The sequence below is a fragment of the Archocentrus centrarchus genome, chromosome 7 (genome assembly GCF_007364275.1).
Source record: "Archocentrus centrarchus isolate MPI-CPG fArcCen1 chromosome 7, fArcCen1, whole genome shotgun sequence".
In the NCBI taxonomy this organism is placed as follows: Eukaryota; Metazoa; Chordata; class Actinopteri; order Cichliformes; family Cichlidae; genus Archocentrus; species Archocentrus centrarchus.
This window is the reverse complement of record NC_044352.1, coordinates 16,891,027-16,909,724: the sequence shown is the minus strand read 5'-3', so window position 1 is coordinate 16,909,724 and position 18,698 is coordinate 16,891,027. Positions and strand designations below refer to the sequence as shown.

The following is an 18,698-nucleotide window of genomic DNA, read 5'->3' as shown; positions in this document are numbered from 1 at the left end:
GGATGGAAAGCTTCAAAGCTTCATGAAGCTTCATCTCACCATCACTACTGTGGTGGTTTATCCTGGTTCAATCATTGTTCCTGTGGTGACAGCGTTTTGTTGTTTTCACACTGTGGTCATGTTGCATGGATAGACTATTGGACCTCACTTTTATGCCCCATTTGTGCTCTTGGGGTGCCACCATGCCATTTTGTGGTATAGCAGCGTAATAACATTTACAGTTGTGGGCCCAATTGTTGACCACTTGTGTTTGATATTATTCTATTGATGCCTGGCAATTCTGTATGCTGCATAATTATTATTTATATATTACAAATGGCTTATTTACTAGTCTGTAATTAGGTGCATTTGCACAGTTATGCAAAAATATACATCTTTTAGATGAAAAGAGCATGTCCAACATACCCAAAAGCAGGTCAAACACCTTAAATCACATATTTCCTAAAAAGTCTATGCCCTCTAGATTGGATATGGAATGCATTCAACTATGTCATGGACATAGTTTTACAATGTGTATCATATTAAAATACATTGTTTTTCAATGGGCTGAGACTGAAACAGCGATGCATCCCAAAAAATTACTATTCAACTTCAACCTTTCAGCATTAATAACAGTTAGGTTCAGGGGACAATGAAGTGGAATGAGGGGGGGGCCCCAAATCAAATTTTGCTTAGGGCCCCTTCAAGGCTTGGGCCGGCTCTGAATCTGAGGTGCAACCTGAGTCACCAGAGGTAAAAATGGAGATCAAGCAGAGTGGGAACCAGGTTAAAAACCTGTGTCACCTCGAAAAATATTTCTGTAAAATCCAGTTCAAAAATGTCTTGGACTATTCACTTTGTGAATATTTTTCTCTACAACTGGATTAATCTTTGGATGTAACCGACACAGCGCAACTCGTTGTATTTGTGAGAATGCTCTCCAGGATTTTACAACACAGGAGGACTTTCTTAATCTTTTGCACTTGAGGAACAGAACAAGAGTAGAGGATATTTTCAACATGTTTAAAAAATATGTTCGTTAAAATTGCATTCCCATCCATAAACTGGTAGCGATCACTACTGATGGAGTGCCGGCGATGCGGGGTGTGCGCTTGGGGTATATAGCGCTGTGCCGCAATGATCCCGATTTCCCAGACTTTATGAGCTACCACTGTATGATTCATCAACAGGCCTTGGATGGGAAAGCCTTGGGCTTTTCTCATGTCATGAGCTTGGTAGCCAAACTGATCAACTCTATTAGAGCAAGACCTAATTCTCCACGCAAACTCCAGGGAAAAAAAACACCAAACACCTGTACCACATGATAAGTGCAGTAAATGTATTCAAATCTAAACTTTGCGTTTGGAAGATACATCTGAACACCAGGAAGCTAACATATTTTCTGAACCTGGAAAAATTATCCAAAAACAATCAAAGACCAGGATGCTTTCCACCCAGAAGAGTACTGCGCACATCTGGACAAAGTGACAGCGGAGTTCGGTTCGCGTTTTGGTGAGTTAAATGTCACGGAGGACATTGTTGCATTTGTTTCAAACCTTTCAGCACACTGATCTAGAGCAGACAGCAGCAAAATTTCATCATGCAATTACGTTACAAACTAGTGTGGACATGGAGATAATTTGCAAAATAAAAGAACTGAACGCCAGATCAAAGGACAATGACTTTTGGGAACTTGTAAGCAGAGAGAAATTTCCTCTTCTCACTACTTGTGTACTGAAATTGAGTGCCTACTTTGGCTCCACTTACCTCTGTGAAGTGGCATTTTCACAGATGAAAACAATTAAATCAAAGTATAGGAGCTCCCTCACTGACTGACACCTCACAGACTGGCTGTCTGCACCTATGAGCCAAACTACAAAATGTCATGTCGGTGTGTGGCAGGAGCAGGAAGACCTCAAAATGCAGGACTCGGAAGTGATTAACTTAATGTATTTTTAATGAAATGAGGATCATAAACAAATAAACTGGGCTGAGGCCAGAACTAAACTACGGGACACAAAGGACGGAGAACACACACAACGAATAATAGACGACGACACGACAAAGAACAGAAGAAAACTGAGGGCTTAAATACACATTAGGTAATCAGGGCAAGAGGAAACACCAGGGTACAGCAGGTGAAGCAAATTAAACTAATAACGGAGGAAGCAAAACTAAACACAAAGCACGGGGAACACAAGACTGTCAAAATAAAACAGGAAGTGACTAGACAAGGTACACGTAGACTTGACACAGGGAAACACAAGGGACTAGAAATAAACAGGAATACAAAAGAGAACTAATAAACATAATCAGAGAAATAACTGAAATAGAATCAAAAGAACACAAAACACTGGGCCACCGGCCCAGGACCATGCCACAAAAAACTTACAGAAAGTGTTCATTCCCAACCATCACATTGATCACAGATTTAGAATTTGTTTTTTGTTTTGTTTTTTTTATGTTCAGTGCAACAGGTAGATCTTGCCTTGTCCAGGATCAAGTTCAAGGATCTCAAAAAAGTTGGTGACCACTGCCATAGATTAATAAAAAATAAAAAAAAATCAGTTCAAGTCATATCCAAAATTGCCTAAAGTTTTCACAGTCCAACAACAGCAAAAAACCTGCTCAATCATTAACATCGCATAGCCTACTCAATGCATGAAATACATTTGTACTGTTATTTAATAAATCATCTTCGGTGCAGGACTTTTACTTTTAAAAGACCACACTATTTTATAGTGTTGTATAATGAGTGCGTCTTGCCAGATCCATTCGGATAATAATGGCTGTCTCTATTGACAGCAGTTACAGATTTAAAGACATAACCCCTCTTTAATTACAATGACTTGATAGGAAGCTACTGTACAAAACGCCTCCTTTTGGCGCGTTTACGTCACCGTGCCACGTTCGGGGTTCATTCGCGCTGCCACATTTTGCTCCGCCCCCTGTCCCCGACATGTGCATCGAGCTGTCTGCATAGGCCGGAAGCAACTTGCAAAATAATAGAATGAACAGCCAAACAGGCCGTGCCTTTGATGGTAATGCTGTGAAAATATGCACGTTTTTGTAAATACACTGTATTACTGCAACTCCATGCCATATCATGCTGTACCAACATCAGGCTGGTGTGAAAAGTGGTAGGAAGTTGGTTAAAAGTTGGTTTTGGTCCAGCATTGGTAGGGATGTGTGGCCAATCAGGCTCTGATGCAGTACTTCAGAAATATTGGTAGGACATAATTGTCATCCTTCAACATTGGTGGGGACATCTCCCTAAAATCCCTACCTAATTCTATGCCGCAGTTCATTATTAATACCAAAAATCAATGCTTTGATCAATTAGGTGTCCCAAATGGGCCATTTCTGTGAGCCAAACCTGGCCTTCCTTGAGTGATGGTGTGACCCAGGCTGAGTTTGGCCACCTCAGGTCTGCCACATGTCTGCCTTATGCAGTATGAGTCAGATACCAGCGATGTCAGGTGTGTTGTGGCATTTGGGTCATATCAGATCCAGATAGCAGTTGCCATTACCTATGCCAAGCCCAGCTCATAACTTCTGGGCCACATTTGGCCCACACAAAAAATTTCCAGTGCCGATACTAAGCGATCAGTGCCCAAAATAGCCCAGATTAGGCTCACATTTGTCTGCTCTGCAAGTAATATTGAAAACTTCACAGCAATAACAGTACCCTGAAAAAAGAGAGATAGAAGTATGCATAGATTATAGTTTTTGGAGATCTTCTGAATGTATAATAAATATGTGTGCTTTTACTTTTTGGTTATGATACCCAAAAAGTGTGATCTAGGCAGGGCCTATATTTTGTGCTGCGATATCCCAAAAAAAATAACACACTGAAAACATTTTTTGGGGGCACACACATTTTATATTAAATCCCGATGGCCATTATAAAAAATAGACTCACTATATGTGAGCATAATGTAAAAGAAAACAATGTACCTATCAATTTTGCTGACCAAACGGTCAACAGATTTATTTTGAAAAGCATCACCGGAAACACCTTTGGTGTTTGGGTGTGATTTGTGGATTCCGGGGGAAAGTCAAAACCCCGGCATTTTTCACTGCTTTCTGCACAGTTGTCAGATCAGCTGTAGCAGTCGACGGGAGAGCGGTGATCGGCTTTGATTTGTCGTCTTCAAACTCGTGTGTCTAAAGCTAAAAAGTGCCTGTTAGTCAGTTCAACATGGAGAACCGAAAGCGACCATTCGAGGCAGTTTCGAGCCCCGGTGAGAGCTTCAAAACGCCGGAGAAGAGAGTGTCCGCGGTCCGGGTGTCGGATTCGGACTACATGCAGTGGGGAGTGGAGGAAATGTCTCTGTACCTGCGAAGAGAAGGTCTCGGAGAATGGGAGGAATCATTTAGGGGTTGGTTTTCTGCTTTTGTCTGCTTGAAATAGGCACCGAAAGCTTTCTGTTAGCAGTGCTAATCTGTGGAGTTCTGTTTTTATTGTAACACTTAAGCTAACATCGAAACTGCTTTGTTGTGCAGCGCAAAAAATCACTGGTGTCGGGGTTCGGGACCTCAAGGATGCTGACCTGGAGAAGATTGGCGTACAGTAAGTGTGTAGATCTTGGGTTGTGCACTGTTGACCAGAGCAAGTCTGTGTCATGCCGAAATGTGGTCGCCTGTCAAAGTAATTTCCGGTATTTGCCAGAGAATGACTGATATTTAAACTGCTGTAAAGGGCTTGTTGACCCGTCTAGCATGAATATAAAGTCAAATGTATAAGCTGCAGTCAATTTTGGCAAAGTGACTTTTATATATATATATTTTATTTATCCCAGTAAAAAAGTGTCACTGAGATTCAAAATGTATTTTTGAATAGAGAGCTTGGCATTGAAGTTTACTGGAAGCCCATCCCACCACCACCACACACACACACACACACACACACACACACACACACACACACAGAGACTAGTATCTACTCTGACTCCCACCACCCACAGAAACACAAACCTGGGGTGATCAGTACCCTGCAACACCAGGCGGAAAGCGTTCCCTCTAAGGCAGAAGGGAAACAAAAAGAGCACACACATTTAAAGAAAGCCCTCAAAAAATGTGGCTATTCCAACTGGGCTTTCATCAAATCAGCCAAGATGCACAGGAAAGAAGGTCAAACACAAACTATGGAGAGTAAGAATGACAAGCGGAGCAACATTGTCATACCTTGTGCAGCAGGCTTGTCAGAGAAACTCAGAAGAATTTTCTCCAAGCATGACATCCCAGTATACTTCAAACTAAGTCACACCCCAAGGTAAAAACTGGTTCATTCCAAGGACAAACCACCCAAACACAAGACCAGCATCGTAATATATCCTTTGTTCCAGTGACCTCAGTAGGTCACATGAAGCAGTGGAGCAAAGTCCCAAATTGGTTTCATCTGAAACTACCGATTATAATGACCCATACCTCCTTTCACACTTTGGCACATGTGATTAGGCACATGAACAACAGAGGGTCACAACCACCTCCAGGAGACTACGCCCACTGGGGTTTTAATACCTGGGTCTCTCCACCTTTTGGTTTGAGAACTGATGAAGCCTTTCGGATGAGAGGTGAAACGTCTTCAAGAAACAAAAAGAAGTCCAGTCGCCTTTTTTCAAGCTCCAGAGACTACTATGACCTGTGTCACAGAACCTACACATATTCTCTAGTTTATATATAACCACATTGTAAATCCTGTTGACTACAGCACATTTAGCAATATAAGCCAAGATATTAGACCTAAAAATTGCATAGAAACATCAGTAATTACTTTTTGGTATGACCGGATTCCCCATTAAAGCAGAACTAACAGCTGTAGTGTTGTGTGAATTTATACAGCCCCGTTAAAAAAAAAAACAATTGTCTCCAGGCACTTTATGTAGTACCGTACAGAGCTTAAAATATTAGCAGCAACTGGGAATTGTGGGAAGGAAGAACTCATCTTTTTGACAAGAAGAGACCTCCAGCAGAACCAGGCTCAGGGAGGGGCAGCCATCTGCTGCAGTGGTTGAGGGTGAGGGGACAGTGAAGAGGAAAAAAGAGAGCATAGAGTGAACAACACACAAACTATGGGAGAGGCAAGACAACAGGCAATAGTAAAAAGCAGCATAACTAAGTGATGGTTCAGGGTCACCTGATCCAGCCCTCACTATAAGCTTTATCAAAAATGAAAGTTTTAAGTCACATCTTAGAAGCAGAGATGGTGTCCATCTCCTGAACGGGAGAGCATCCTGAAAGCTCAGCTTCCCAATTTGCTTCTGAGCTTTGGTAACCACAAGCCAGCAGTCTGACAGCAGTGTCAGGACTCTTGGTGGGTGTTTTGGATCAGCTGAAGGCATTTCAGGGAACTTTTAGAGCAACCTGATTGACTAGTCTTTCAGCATCATTCTGAGAGAGGATTTTTATATTGTACAAGATGTTTTCATGCATCTCACCCCACTTTCCTGCACATTTCACAGTTTTGTTTCTTTCTTTCTTCTTTTTTCTTTTTCTATTTTATTTGTCTAAGGTGTCTGGGTGACCGTCTGCGAATCCTCCACAGCCTCAGGAAGCTGTGGCAGATTGAAACTGAGCCAAGCAAGGTAACAGTTGTTTCACTGTATTGCACTTCCAAGGCTGTAGAGATAAGTAAGGCACAATCTGAGGAAAGGAAATGTGAAGCACTGAGACCCTGAGTCGGATAAGTGGTTAGGAAAATGGATGAATGGATGAAAACTTGAAGCAACACCAAGGTTTCTAAATGAAAGGCATTCTCTTTCCTGTTTGTTCTCAACTCATCTATCAAAAGAGAAAAATAAGGGTTGAAAGCTTAAAAAAGAAAATAAGGCTATGTGGTGTGAAATGAAGAAAGACTAGATACTGGATCCCTGAAGGTGAATTTTAATGGGGCTTTCAGAGAGTGAGGTGGAAGGAGCCATCTGTCCTATCACTGCAGCCATCTTGATAACACCTCTAGGCTATTATCTGGGCAGTCATTTTAAGCATTAATTATGTCTATTTCGTTAAATCTTAAAAATTATCACAAATCATAAATGTTTGCTGACTTTGCCCCAAAAAATAAACTTTCAGAAAGTCTGTTTGCCTCTGGAAGGTAACTCCTTGTATTATGTAAATACATTTGTTTCTTCTGTTCTAATGTCTCAGTTGAGGAAATGTTTGCAAACCACCTTCTGCTAAAGTGTAAAATGAGCATATTTGCACTCTTCTGTGTTGAATATAATATATTTATGGTAACATAAGTGTTGTATACTCATACTGTTTGTTGTTTTTTGTGCTCCCAGGTGTTTAATGATCCTATCCATGGACATGTGGTGTTACACCCACTTCTCATCAAAATCATCGACACACCTCAGTTCCAAAGATTACGAAACATCAAGCAGTTGGGAGGAACCTACTTTGTCTTTCCAGGAGCATCCCACAACCGGTTTGAACATTCGCTTGGGTATGTTCCTAATTAAATAGACTATTGATAAGGTTTAATCATTAACCTGTCTTGCTGGTAAATAGACATGAAGCTGCAAAGTAATCCTGACGAGGATGTAGGAGCTGTCTCACTAATACAAAGAGTATTTTCACTCAGCAAGTAATACAGACCTATGTGTGGATGTTGTTTGGTCACACAGAAGAAACTGCTCCAGGTTCATTCCACAGTGACAAAACAAACCATTTATGTGTAACTGCCTCAGGGATAATAAAAGCTTTCTGTTATACTGGTGTGCAAATATTTTTGACAGTATAAAACCAGTGCAGAGAGAGGTGTGGCAGAAAATAAGTGTAATAACAACACACCATGTTAATCCTTAAAGGACTGTTAAACGACATACATAAATGCATATGTTTTTAAATCTTCCCAATTTTTAAATTTACTTTCTTGCTTGAAATCACTGAAAACAGTTAGTAGTACTAGAGGTGAAATTTATCACATAATCAGTTGTTTTGCAGGTTTTCACTGTATGTCTTGTCTGAAATGAGTTGTTTTGTTTTGTCCTGGTACAGAGTGGGCTATTTGGCTGGACAGCTTGTAAAAGCTCTGAACGAGAGGCAGCCAGAGCTCCTTATCTCCCGCAGAGACGTCCTGTGTGTGCAGATTGCCGGGCTGTGCCATGACCTGGGTGAGTGGTGCTGTGGAAGAACTCCTAGAGCTCAGAACAGAGACGCAAAAAATATTTAATTGGTTTAAGGCGACGGCAGCTTTTTAAAACATGTCACAAGATGGTAACAAAATTTCAAAAATGGAGCAAAGAGGATTTGATGTGTTAACACTGTGTTCACAGTGATTCAGCCTCGTAATTACTGGGTCTAATTACAAGTTAAAATGAAAGTGAAACCATTTTATTTTATCAGCTCACCTGTTTCAAAGAAAAAGTCAAGGTGCCCTTGCTTTAATTTGTTTACCAGACTGGAGTAGAGCAAAGTTAACATAAAGACATTATGTACTTCTCCTTTTTTTAGGACATGGACCATTTTCCCACATGTTCGATGCTGTGTTCCTCCCCAAAGCACGTCCAAAAAAGACCTGGAAGGTATTGAACTCTCTGAAGGATCTAGTTTTGTTTTTCTAGCTCCAGCTGCAGTTTGCAGCCTCTCATTGTGCTCAGATTTATTGTCTCTAAAACTCTCCGTGTGTTGTTGGTGTGTTCGGTTCTGCTCCTATGACTCTTCAGAAAACTATTTGGCAACCAAGGAAATGAAAATGAGCATCCCATGACTCACATCTTCAGCCTACAAGCCAGAACGGGCATTTTTAAACGTGCTCGAATAATTTTGTTTTCTGAATCCATCACACTGGACCATAAATTGTGAAGCTAATTATATGATTTCTAAAGAGAATAGCTTTTTCATTCCAGCGCTCTTTAAAATTAGGAAGTTACTACTTCAGCAACATGTTTGTAAAAATAAGACAAGACTTTATCCGGTTTATGGAAACAACTGAGAAACTTTTTCCAGACACATGATGACTACTATCAGGGCAGCAGACACTCTTTGAGATGGCTGTTTTGGAAAGCTAGTGGAAAAGGCCCTGAATTGCTTCTTAAGTCATCACACTTTGGAGGATTATAAAGTTTGAGTGCCTTTACTGTTTAAACTAATGACTTTGTTTAAATCAAAAATGTCTAATAAATCCTCTTTAATTGGTGATGTAGCCTTTTAAAATGCCCACCTTCATTCTAAGGATACAGTTGAAACTGTTTTTTTAAAAAGCAGTCCACAGTTATGAAATGATTTCCCACTTGACCTCATGGTGTGACTTCAGTGGCAATATGCAGCATCTTATTTACCGAAGCTTTTTTTTTTTATTGGTTGTTAAAATGACTGCAACCTGCACAAAGCAGGTTTCATTATCTGGCTTGATACGTTCTCAGTTAATGGCAGAGACGGTGATTATAGTGTCCAGGCTGATAAGGAGAGCTGATAAGACCCGCTGCGCACACGGTCATTGTGTAACTTGTGACCACAGGCCTGCTGTCTGGCAAACGTGAGATAAGACGAGGATTCACATTTGTTTCCTGTCATGCTTTAACTGAAATCAGCACTTTCAGTTTGACTAATGAGTCATTGTGGTTTCATTTTTAAAAAGTGATAAAAGTTAATCCAGTGTGTGTATCTTTCAGCATGAGACTGCCTCTCTCTCCATGTTTGACCATCTGGTGGATGACAATGGCCTGAAGCCTGTGATGGAGCAGCACGGGCTGGTGCTGCCTGAGGACCTGGACTTCATTAAGGAGCAGATTGCTGGACCATTAGACACTAATGCAGCTCAGAGCAAAAGGGTACCTATCAGTTATGCCTATATGACATATGTCAGTAACTTCAATGTTCCAACATCTGATTTCTGTACGAAGTAAAGCAGAGTTTATAGCTCTGCTTTGAATCCACTCCTTAATCTGCACTTACTTGCACACTTGTGTGTCTGTGATGCATTACTCCATCATCACAGGTGAAACTGAGAGTTCATGTTCAGTCTGGGGCTGTTAAACTTTGAACAGCAGTTACCATTACTGAAATGCACTGAACACTTTTTAACCGACTCTACATGTATTGTCAAAACTATGACATAAAAAAACTCCAGCATTCAAAGCGAATTTTTTTTAGTATAATAAGCAAACAAGACACAATTACAGCCTTTTTTACATCTTTTACATCCCGATACATCATTCTTATCCTATCCTGTTGCCATGTTATGTCATGTAGTAAAATTTTGGGAAGGTGCACGTCAGGTTACAGTGTAGGGTTCGGGGTTGAGACTTGTGGCTTTTCTTTTTCGTATCCTCCCAAAGTCTTCAGTTTCAAAACAGCCCAGAAAAGACTTGATTACATTTTGTTGACGTTTAGTTTTTTGTTTGTTTTTATTTAAACCTTAACTTTATTTTTAAGAATTTTCTTAGATTGTTTTGATGACCATATTTTCAGCATGTACGTATTGAGGCAACTGGAAGGTCTTCTGTTAGTGTCAAATGCAAGTTAAAACGTTGGGTGCTGGTTTAGCTCACAGTGAGCAGGCGACCGTATGCTTCAGTGCTGAAATGCAGTCTGACCTGAGCTTTTTGCTGTGGCCTCTCCCACTCTTTCTCCTTGCTTCCCTGTCTGCTCTTCATTACCACAGTGTCTAATAAAGGCAAAAAAATCCAATAATAATATTTAAAAAAAAAATAGGTGTCATCACATTAATAGTTATTGGTTTACTTTTACCATATAAAACATGTTGTCTGAAAACTTAAACAATTTTTACCCACTCGCTCTGTTTAATCATACTTGTGATGTTATCATTTGTCTCCCCAGTGGCCATACAAAGGCCGTCAGAAAGACAAGTCCTTCCTCTACGAAATTGTGGCCAATAAAAAGAACGGCATTGATGTAGATAAGTGGGACTATTTTGCAAGGTGTGGCTTATTGATTTAGTAGTTTGATTAAAAGATCATTTGCTAATTTCCTACTAAAGTTAATTACCTGTCTTGCCATATGCATCTCTCTCTCTGTCTTAACTCAGGGACTGTTACCACCTGGGTATCCAGAACAACTTTGACTACAGCCGCTTCCTAAACTTTGCCAGAGTGTGTGAAGTGGACGGGCAGAAGAACATATGCACTAGAGAAAAGGTGCCAACTTTTGTTGTGTGCGTTTGTTTAATACATTTTAAGCAGCAATCCAATTTTATAAGCTATTTGGTCACTTTCAACAGGAAGTAGGAAATCTATATGACATGTTCCACACCAGGAACTGTCTCCACAGGAGAGCCTACCAGCACAAAGTGTGCAACATCATAGAGACTATGTGAGTAGCTGATCACGCCGACAGTTTTACTTTGCTTCATGCTTTACGTTCTCTTACTGTACACAGCAAAATGTACTCACAAGTAAAAATATGCTGAACATTTTCCTCCAGGATCACAGAAGCTTTTTTAAAAGCAGACCCGCACCTTCAGTTTGAAGGATCAGAAGGAAAGATGTTCACTCTGTCAACAGCCATTGATGACATGGTGGCCTACACCAAGCTGACTGGTAAGTGGATGAGGAGATGTTATTACTTCAATCTCATTGTACATTCTGTGTAATGACAAGGCATTCCTAGTACATATCTGTAGTGTGTCTGGACAAAAACAGTGGACAAGGTCAAGTCTTCAGCCTATCAAAAACAGTCGTTCATCTTTGCATTTTAAAAGTAAAAAATGTTCAGTTTCTCTTTCAAGCTAAACAAGAGAATTTTCAAACTTGTTTTTCAGAAGATTTATAGTATAATACAACATAGTACAGTATAGAGCAATGGTTCCCAAAGTGTGGGCTGCTGCCCCCTGGTGGGCTGTAGGTACTGCAGGGGGGGTCCGCAGTAATAACAGAAATTCAGTTTGAAATTAGTATGTACAGTTACATCTTTATATAAATGTATTTATTTATATAAAGCATGAATTAAAACTGGTTATAGGAGGTGGTGAGTTTGTGATACTCTAAATTGACTGCTCTTGTATTGAACTTTGTGTCCTAGTGGTAAGTGGGTCCTATATAGTCTTTAGCATCATCTCTACCTGTAAATTGCTTGAAATACCCTGCTGCTCGACAAATTAGTTTCCCCTAGTGGGATCAATAAAGATGTCTATCTAGTAAAGATCTTTATCTCTTGGTATTGATAATCCCAACTAATTAATTACTAGTGCTTTAGTTGTTAATAATCTGCAGAGCAAGCTGACTTTTTTTTCATGTGCCTACATGCAGGTGTAGTAACTATGGAGTCTTGGTAAACTAAGTAAATGTTTTTTTTTTCCTCTCAGTTAACCTCACTGCACAGCGTGGAAACAAGTGGTGAACTTGTGTAACCATCTGTTTGCGTCAAGGAGTGGCCTCACTTATTAAATCCTGCAATGAAAAAATTGAAACATTTATGATTTCAATTTATGATCAAACTAATACATTTTTGTCACTTATGCACTGTAATACAGTATGCGCTGTGCTCGTTAAGTAACACAGATGAGTCAAAAATTTGACTAATAGACTAGTTGTGGCGAATTTTTTGGGTAAACCACATTTTTTATTGAGGGGCTTTTTTTAAAAGTTTGAAATGATTTAGACTTTGATGTTTTTGGCTCTCTGTTTGCCTGTACCCTGCTTGTTTGCCTTGTAGATAATGTGTTTGAACAAATACTCAACTCGTCCTCACCCGAGCTGGCAGAGGCGCGACAGGTACTGCGCAACATCGTCTGTCGACGCCTCTACAAGTGTCTGGGCCAAACTACCTCAGAAGAACCCATAACTGTCACCCAGGTAATTTTGTTTTTTTTTTTTTTTTTTTTTTTTGTTTTTTTTGGGGGGGGGGGGGGTGATGAGGAGACATTACATATCCTGAGATATTCAGCTACGGTAATATTGAAATGAATGTAATATGACAGCTGATGAGCTTTAACAGTTACTTGTTTTGCGCAATTAAGAAACGAAACATTCCAAACTAAACGATCTTCTCTGTGCAGTGAGGCATACAGCAACAAAATGTTTTGTAAAAGTGTTGCAATCAGCTGATTGGCTTGTGTTTAAATACTTCCATGTTATTCTGTTGTGCACTGACTTTATACGGTGCATGTGTATCTATAGACTTTCTGCTAATTATGATGTTTTAACAGAAAAAAAAAAATATGATGCAAAAACCTAAAATTCACTTAAAGGTGGAAAGCTGGAATGAGTAGCTTGTGTTGATTCTGCCATTGTTCACTTTGTATAAGGAAACAATTAAGAGCTGGGAAGCAGATCTGGCTCGAGCCATCCCACAGAGTGGGAGCCAGGATGTCAATCTGCAGCCAGAGGACTTCATAGTTAGTGTAAGTTTTTAATTACTGTTAATCTCATTCACATTGGCCATCACCTGTGACCCTGAAGAGGAGGATTCTTTGTATTGTGAATATATTTTTTGTTGCTTGTCATTGGATTTAGTTATGTTTGACATTAAGGTGTTGCCAGTCCTTTTGTGTCTTAAGACACTTATTGATTTAAAAGATTCTTCATCTCTTTTAGGTTATTGTTATGGATTATGGGATGAAGGAGAAGAACCCCATCAACAATGTGCGTTTCTATTGCAAGAACGACGTGACTAAAGCCATCCAGATCCTCAAGAATCAGGTCAGAAGTGAAGCAAAAGGCAAAAGTTTCAAGCCTTAACATATACATTTTTCCTTGAGCTTTAATTTGTGTATGCTTCTTGGGTTTTTCATATATTCTTATATAGACATAGTCTCATATTGACTCTGCTTCTATAATTTGTCTGCTGCTGTTCTTGTCAGGTGTCTAAATTTCTCCCAGAGCACTTTGTGGAGCAGCTGATTAGGGTCTACTGTAAGAAGACGGATGAGAAGACACTGGAGGCTGCCAGGAAGCACTTTGTGCAGTGGTGCATGGACAGGAACTTCTCAAAGCCTCAGGTAACGTTTGTCTGCTGCAGTGTAAAGAATTACAGCTGAATGCAGTGACAGTGGTTCGAGTACTAAAGAGGACTTTAAGAATGAGAACAGTAAATGCTGAGACCAAGCAGCATGGAATCATGTAATGAATGGGTCCGTGTCGGGAACCCCTTCTAGCCTTGCAGTGGCAATGTGAGAGTCTTTGGAGTTGGGTGGGCTTAAGTCCAAACTGCCTTTATCCGTACATTATTATGTGTGAATAAAGCAGTGGTTCTCAAATCCAGGCCTCGTGGCCCAGTGTCCTGCAGGTTTTAGATGTGTCCCTGATTCAACACACCTCAATCAAATGGCTGAATTACCTCCTCAGTATGCAGTCAGGTTCTCCAGAGTCCTGCTAATGACTTCTATATTTGACTCAGGTGTGTTGAAGCAGAGACACATCTAAAACCTGCAGGACACTGGGCCACGAGGCCTGGATTTGAGAACCACTGGAATAAAGGAATGTCTGACAGTGGGTTGGGAGCACATCACCTCTTGCTAGATCTCATCATGTTCTCCTGGCTGCATGCAGTTTACCTCCAAGTGTCAGCTCAGATTATCTGGTAATTTGAATAAAATCTGTGTTTCTGAACACTCTGCATGCAGCTTATGAGCTGGATCATATGTATCGTGTCCTTTTACAGGCCATTAGTGACATGGTATACCTGCAGTGTGCACAGGAAAGTTACATTAGATGATTAGCTGATTCAATCACGCTATAATGAATATTTTTATCACTTGTATGAAATGACAGTGTTTTAAAATAAAAAACAAACAGCAGCCCCATCACATTTATAGTGCTTTATATGTTGGCTTTGGGACACTGGACCAGCTCTGTACCCTCTCCAGGAAACTTGCGTGGGATGGGTGTGTGGGAGCAATCAGTGCTTTCTTTCTGGACTTGGAAAAGGCATGTGACCATGTTCAGGGGAGTGGGTTTGGCAAGTATGGGGTATAAGGCCCACTAGGGGCTATTTAGTCCCTGTACGAGACTGGTTTGTATTGTTGGCATTAAATTAGACTTGTTCCCTGTGGGTGCTGAATTGTGTCAGGGCTCCTTTGTCATATATTCTGTTCCTAACTTATATGGACAGAATTTCCAGGCACAGCTGAGGGGTGGAAGGCTTCCATTTCAGTAACTTCAGGATCATGTCTTTGCTTTTTGTGGATGATGTGATCCTGCTGGCTTGATCGCGCAGTGACCTCCAGCTCATACTAGAGCTGTTTGCAGCCAAGTGTGAAGCAGCGGGATGAAAATTAGTACCTTCAAATCTAAGGCAGTGGTTCACAGTACACTTGGAAAAGGGTGCATTGCTAAATCTGGGTTGCAGGAGTGGCTGCTACAAGTGGACTAGAACAAGTATCTCTTGGTGACAAAGAAGGAAGGTTACCTGAACTCAGCCACAGAGATGGGCGAGGAGCTCAGAGTAGAGCAGCTTCTCTGCTCCTCCACATCAAAAGGAGCCGGCTGAGATGGTTGAAGTCTAGGATGCCTCATGGATCCTCCTAAGTGGTGTGTTCTGAGTTTGATTCACTGGGAGGAGATCCCTGGAGACCTCCAGAAGAGCTGGAGGTGTTGTATGAATAAATATTTGTATGATAGTATTTTTTAAGATACTACCAGTTTTGCAGTATGGCATGGTGGTGGAGGTGTTTTATTTCTGCATAAGAAGACCTTGGTATAGGTTCACAATAGCGCATTTTTCAGCATAAAAAAGAAGTCAAACCAAAAAAAAAGCACAAACAAAACAATAACTCTCTCTTAGGTTCTTAACTAAATTTAGATCAAATAAATTTTTATTTATAGAGTCCATCCTTAAAATGCTGTGTTATGATTTTAGGAAAACTTTGTGGCATAAATTATTCTGTTGTCAAAAAAATACTTGTTAGCTTCAAATAACACATCACGTTTGCCTCACCTGGTTTTCATGTCGCTGTGTGTGGATGGAGCCACCCCCACAGTGAAAATCCAGCTCAGTCAGAAATGAAAATGAGTCATAATCAGTAACAGTAGCAGACGAACACCTTTTCCATGGGGGCTGGTATTTCCAGGGTTTCTCATCTGATTTAGAAATGTCCTCTGATGGATTTGAGCTCGCTTTTCCTATAAATGGGTCCTCATGTTTTCTAAGGACTTAAACCTCCTGTATTTGCACCCAAAATGCTGTCCACATATTAAAATATTGTAATTACTAAAATGAGCTCCCTAATTCTCTAATTGAAAAGAGAAGATCAAAAATCTTGGAAACAAAAAGACTTCAACATCACTGGAGATGCCATTTCAGATGGGGCTAATATCACAGGGTGTCTGTGTGAAATACAGTTGGTAATTTGTGGTGCATTTTTTACTGTACAAGTAACAGACATACAAATGAGGCTGAAGTTGATGAGTAAATGGTAAATAACTTGGCATTTAGCAGCTAATAAAAAGACAATTATATAGAAAAAAAAACTATAAGAAATGTGCACATATTCATTTATTTATTATACATTTATGCTTTGCAGTTCCATGGCACAGTGGGATTACAGTAAAGGGGACATGGGGGGAAAAAACAGTTGTTTTGTTGCTGCATTTATACCGATTAACAGCAGAGAGAATTAAAGGAAGGAAGTGATGGAGATAAAAGTGGCTTTAATTAAAATTCAGTATCAGTCATGTAGAACCTGCTGTAAGGGCACACATTCTTGAACCCACTCAGGAGATCTTTAAACATAGTGTGCAGTGGAGGAAGGGTGCCAAAGTGTACGGGAAAAAGTCTGAACAGAAAGAAAGCAGCTCAGTTCAGTTTTTGACTTTGTCATATGAAGCTTATGTACAAAGGCTTAACCTGCTTACTGCTGCTCTCACTGGGCTAAAGGCTGTAAGCCCGTGTCCAAATTATTTTACCATTTAGTGGTTAGGGTCCACACACACACAGACACACACACACACACACATCCACATTACATCATTGGGCTTGAAAGAAGAACTGTGTTGCAGAGCCACAGCATAGCTTACTGAGTTTGGATAAGAACTGCAGTGCCGTGCTTCTCACCAATGACTTGTTTGCTTTACTGCCCGTCTCAACAACGGTATCTTTTGTTTCTGTTCACACGCAGGATGGAGACATAATAGCCCCTGAGCTGACTCCTCTGAAACCCAGCTGGTCGAGCCCCAGTGAAGGCGAGGATGGTGAAGAGGGTGTATCCACAGAAGCAAACTCTGTCAATGTAAATGGACAAAAGAAGGCCAAAACTAAGCTGTTCTAATAAGAGAGTGAGGGTTCACATTTGGAGACAGATCAGATGAGACAGTGTGTCATATTTTTCATATTTTGTCAAGTGTGTTGATGAGCAGAGCAAATTGTTTTATAACAAAAAGGCTTCAAATATTCAAAAAAGAAGCAAAGCAGCATTTAAGAACTTGTTCTCAGGGTTTTGTTTGGTTTCGTTTTGTTTGGGTTCTTGTTACCACTACACATCTTTGTGTTTTAATCATTTAAGCCTGGTTTTAAGTTACTTATCTGGAAACTGAACTCTTGTCCAAAAGCCTCTCATCATGTAGTTAAATGATTTGATAAATCAAGTCAGGTAAAATGTTACACAGACTGTATTTCAGGGCAGTATTTGTACAGCTGGTGTTGAAGTTTATCATTTTATGTTATTTTATTGAACTTTCAGGTTTGAGGGTTTGTTTGTTTTTTTCAGAACTCTCAGGCTTTCAAAAGAAGCACATCAAAATGTTATAAATGACCCTCTGATCATATTTAAAGTGAGCATTTGTTTTTACTTATTGGATTGTTTGGACAGTTGGTTTGATTTTTACTTTGAATGCATGTTTTCTTTGTTGAGTGTTTTGAAGTGTTTTATTTATTCTTCTTCTTACTATAGCTCAGATTGCTGACTGCCATCTTTAATTCAACGTTTCAATGCAACATTTTAAGTGGTGTTTGGGGTGCCTTTTAAAAAAGATTTTGTCTTGCCAGGATATGGTGACATCATCAGGTCTTTGCTCAATATATGCTTGAAATAATTTGCTGAAAAATACATATGTATTTTATAAAACATGTGAATCATAAAAGTACCAAAGTGGTGGAGATAATCTTGTCAAAATAAATGCTTTCTCTCAGTCATGCCCTTCTGCAAGTGATCTTTTTGAACACTAGAGGGCATTGTTCATTCAGTCAAGGCAAGGACTTTATATCAGGGTAAACGGCTGTTTTGTGGCCTGATTGTTGCTTTACCTCTTTTCTTCAAACAAGACTGTCGGAGCCTTTAAGTATGTGATCAGCTTGAGGTATTCGCATATACATGTACAGTACCAGTCTAAAGTTTGGACACACTCATGCATTCATTTGAAAGGGTGTGTCCAAACTTACTACGTACTATAAGAGCTTTGTCATTCATTTCTTGTGGGTTCTTTGTGGAATGCAAAAATCATTAATCTGAAAAGCAATCTCAGAATTCTGTACTTACATGTTCAGCCTTGAAGAAACATGACTCCACATTGGAAAATCTTTTAAACCAAGAGTCAAATTATAAAGAAATGCACAATGTGAGTTGGTATTTAATAATAAAAGCAGTTGAAATGTTTAAAAAAAAAACACAGGCTCAGAATTTCTTCCACGTCAATTAAACTCTCCAGAACATTTCTGTGTAGGTTTAGTAATTTTCGGAGGGACTCTATCATGAATTCAGTGTTGTCAGAAGCACACTACAAACACTTGGCACTTCCAGACATTAGTCAGTGCATCCAAAATCAGTAACTGTATTTTTTTTTACCTGCAAAAAGACAAAATTTAATAGATTTTTATCAGTT

At 39.9% G+C, this 18,698-nt stretch overlaps 1 protein-coding gene across 1 annotated transcript; it reads left to right on the top strand.

The window, feature by feature from the left end:
• Positions 1-4,003: 4,003 nt before the first annotated feature.
• Positions 4,004-18,457, top strand: LOC115783024 (deoxynucleoside triphosphate triphosphohydrolase SAMHD1-like). The gene is made up of 16 exons (XM_030733614.1): positions 4,004-4,361; positions 4,486-4,552; positions 6,494-6,566; positions 7,266-7,426; positions 7,981-8,096; positions 8,437-8,507; positions 9,597-9,755; positions 10,765-10,865; positions 10,973-11,081; positions 11,165-11,256; positions 11,368-11,483; positions 12,598-12,737; positions 13,190-13,285; positions 13,479-13,583; positions 13,745-13,882; positions 17,000-18,457. The coding sequence occupies exons 1-16, from the start codon at positions 4,181-4,183 to the stop codon at positions 17,147-17,149; spliced, it is 1,875 nt and encodes a 624-aa protein (XP_030589474.1). The 5' UTR covers positions 4,004-4,180; the 3' UTR covers positions 17,150-18,457.
• The last annotated feature ends 241 nt before the right edge of the window (positions 18,458-18,698 follow it).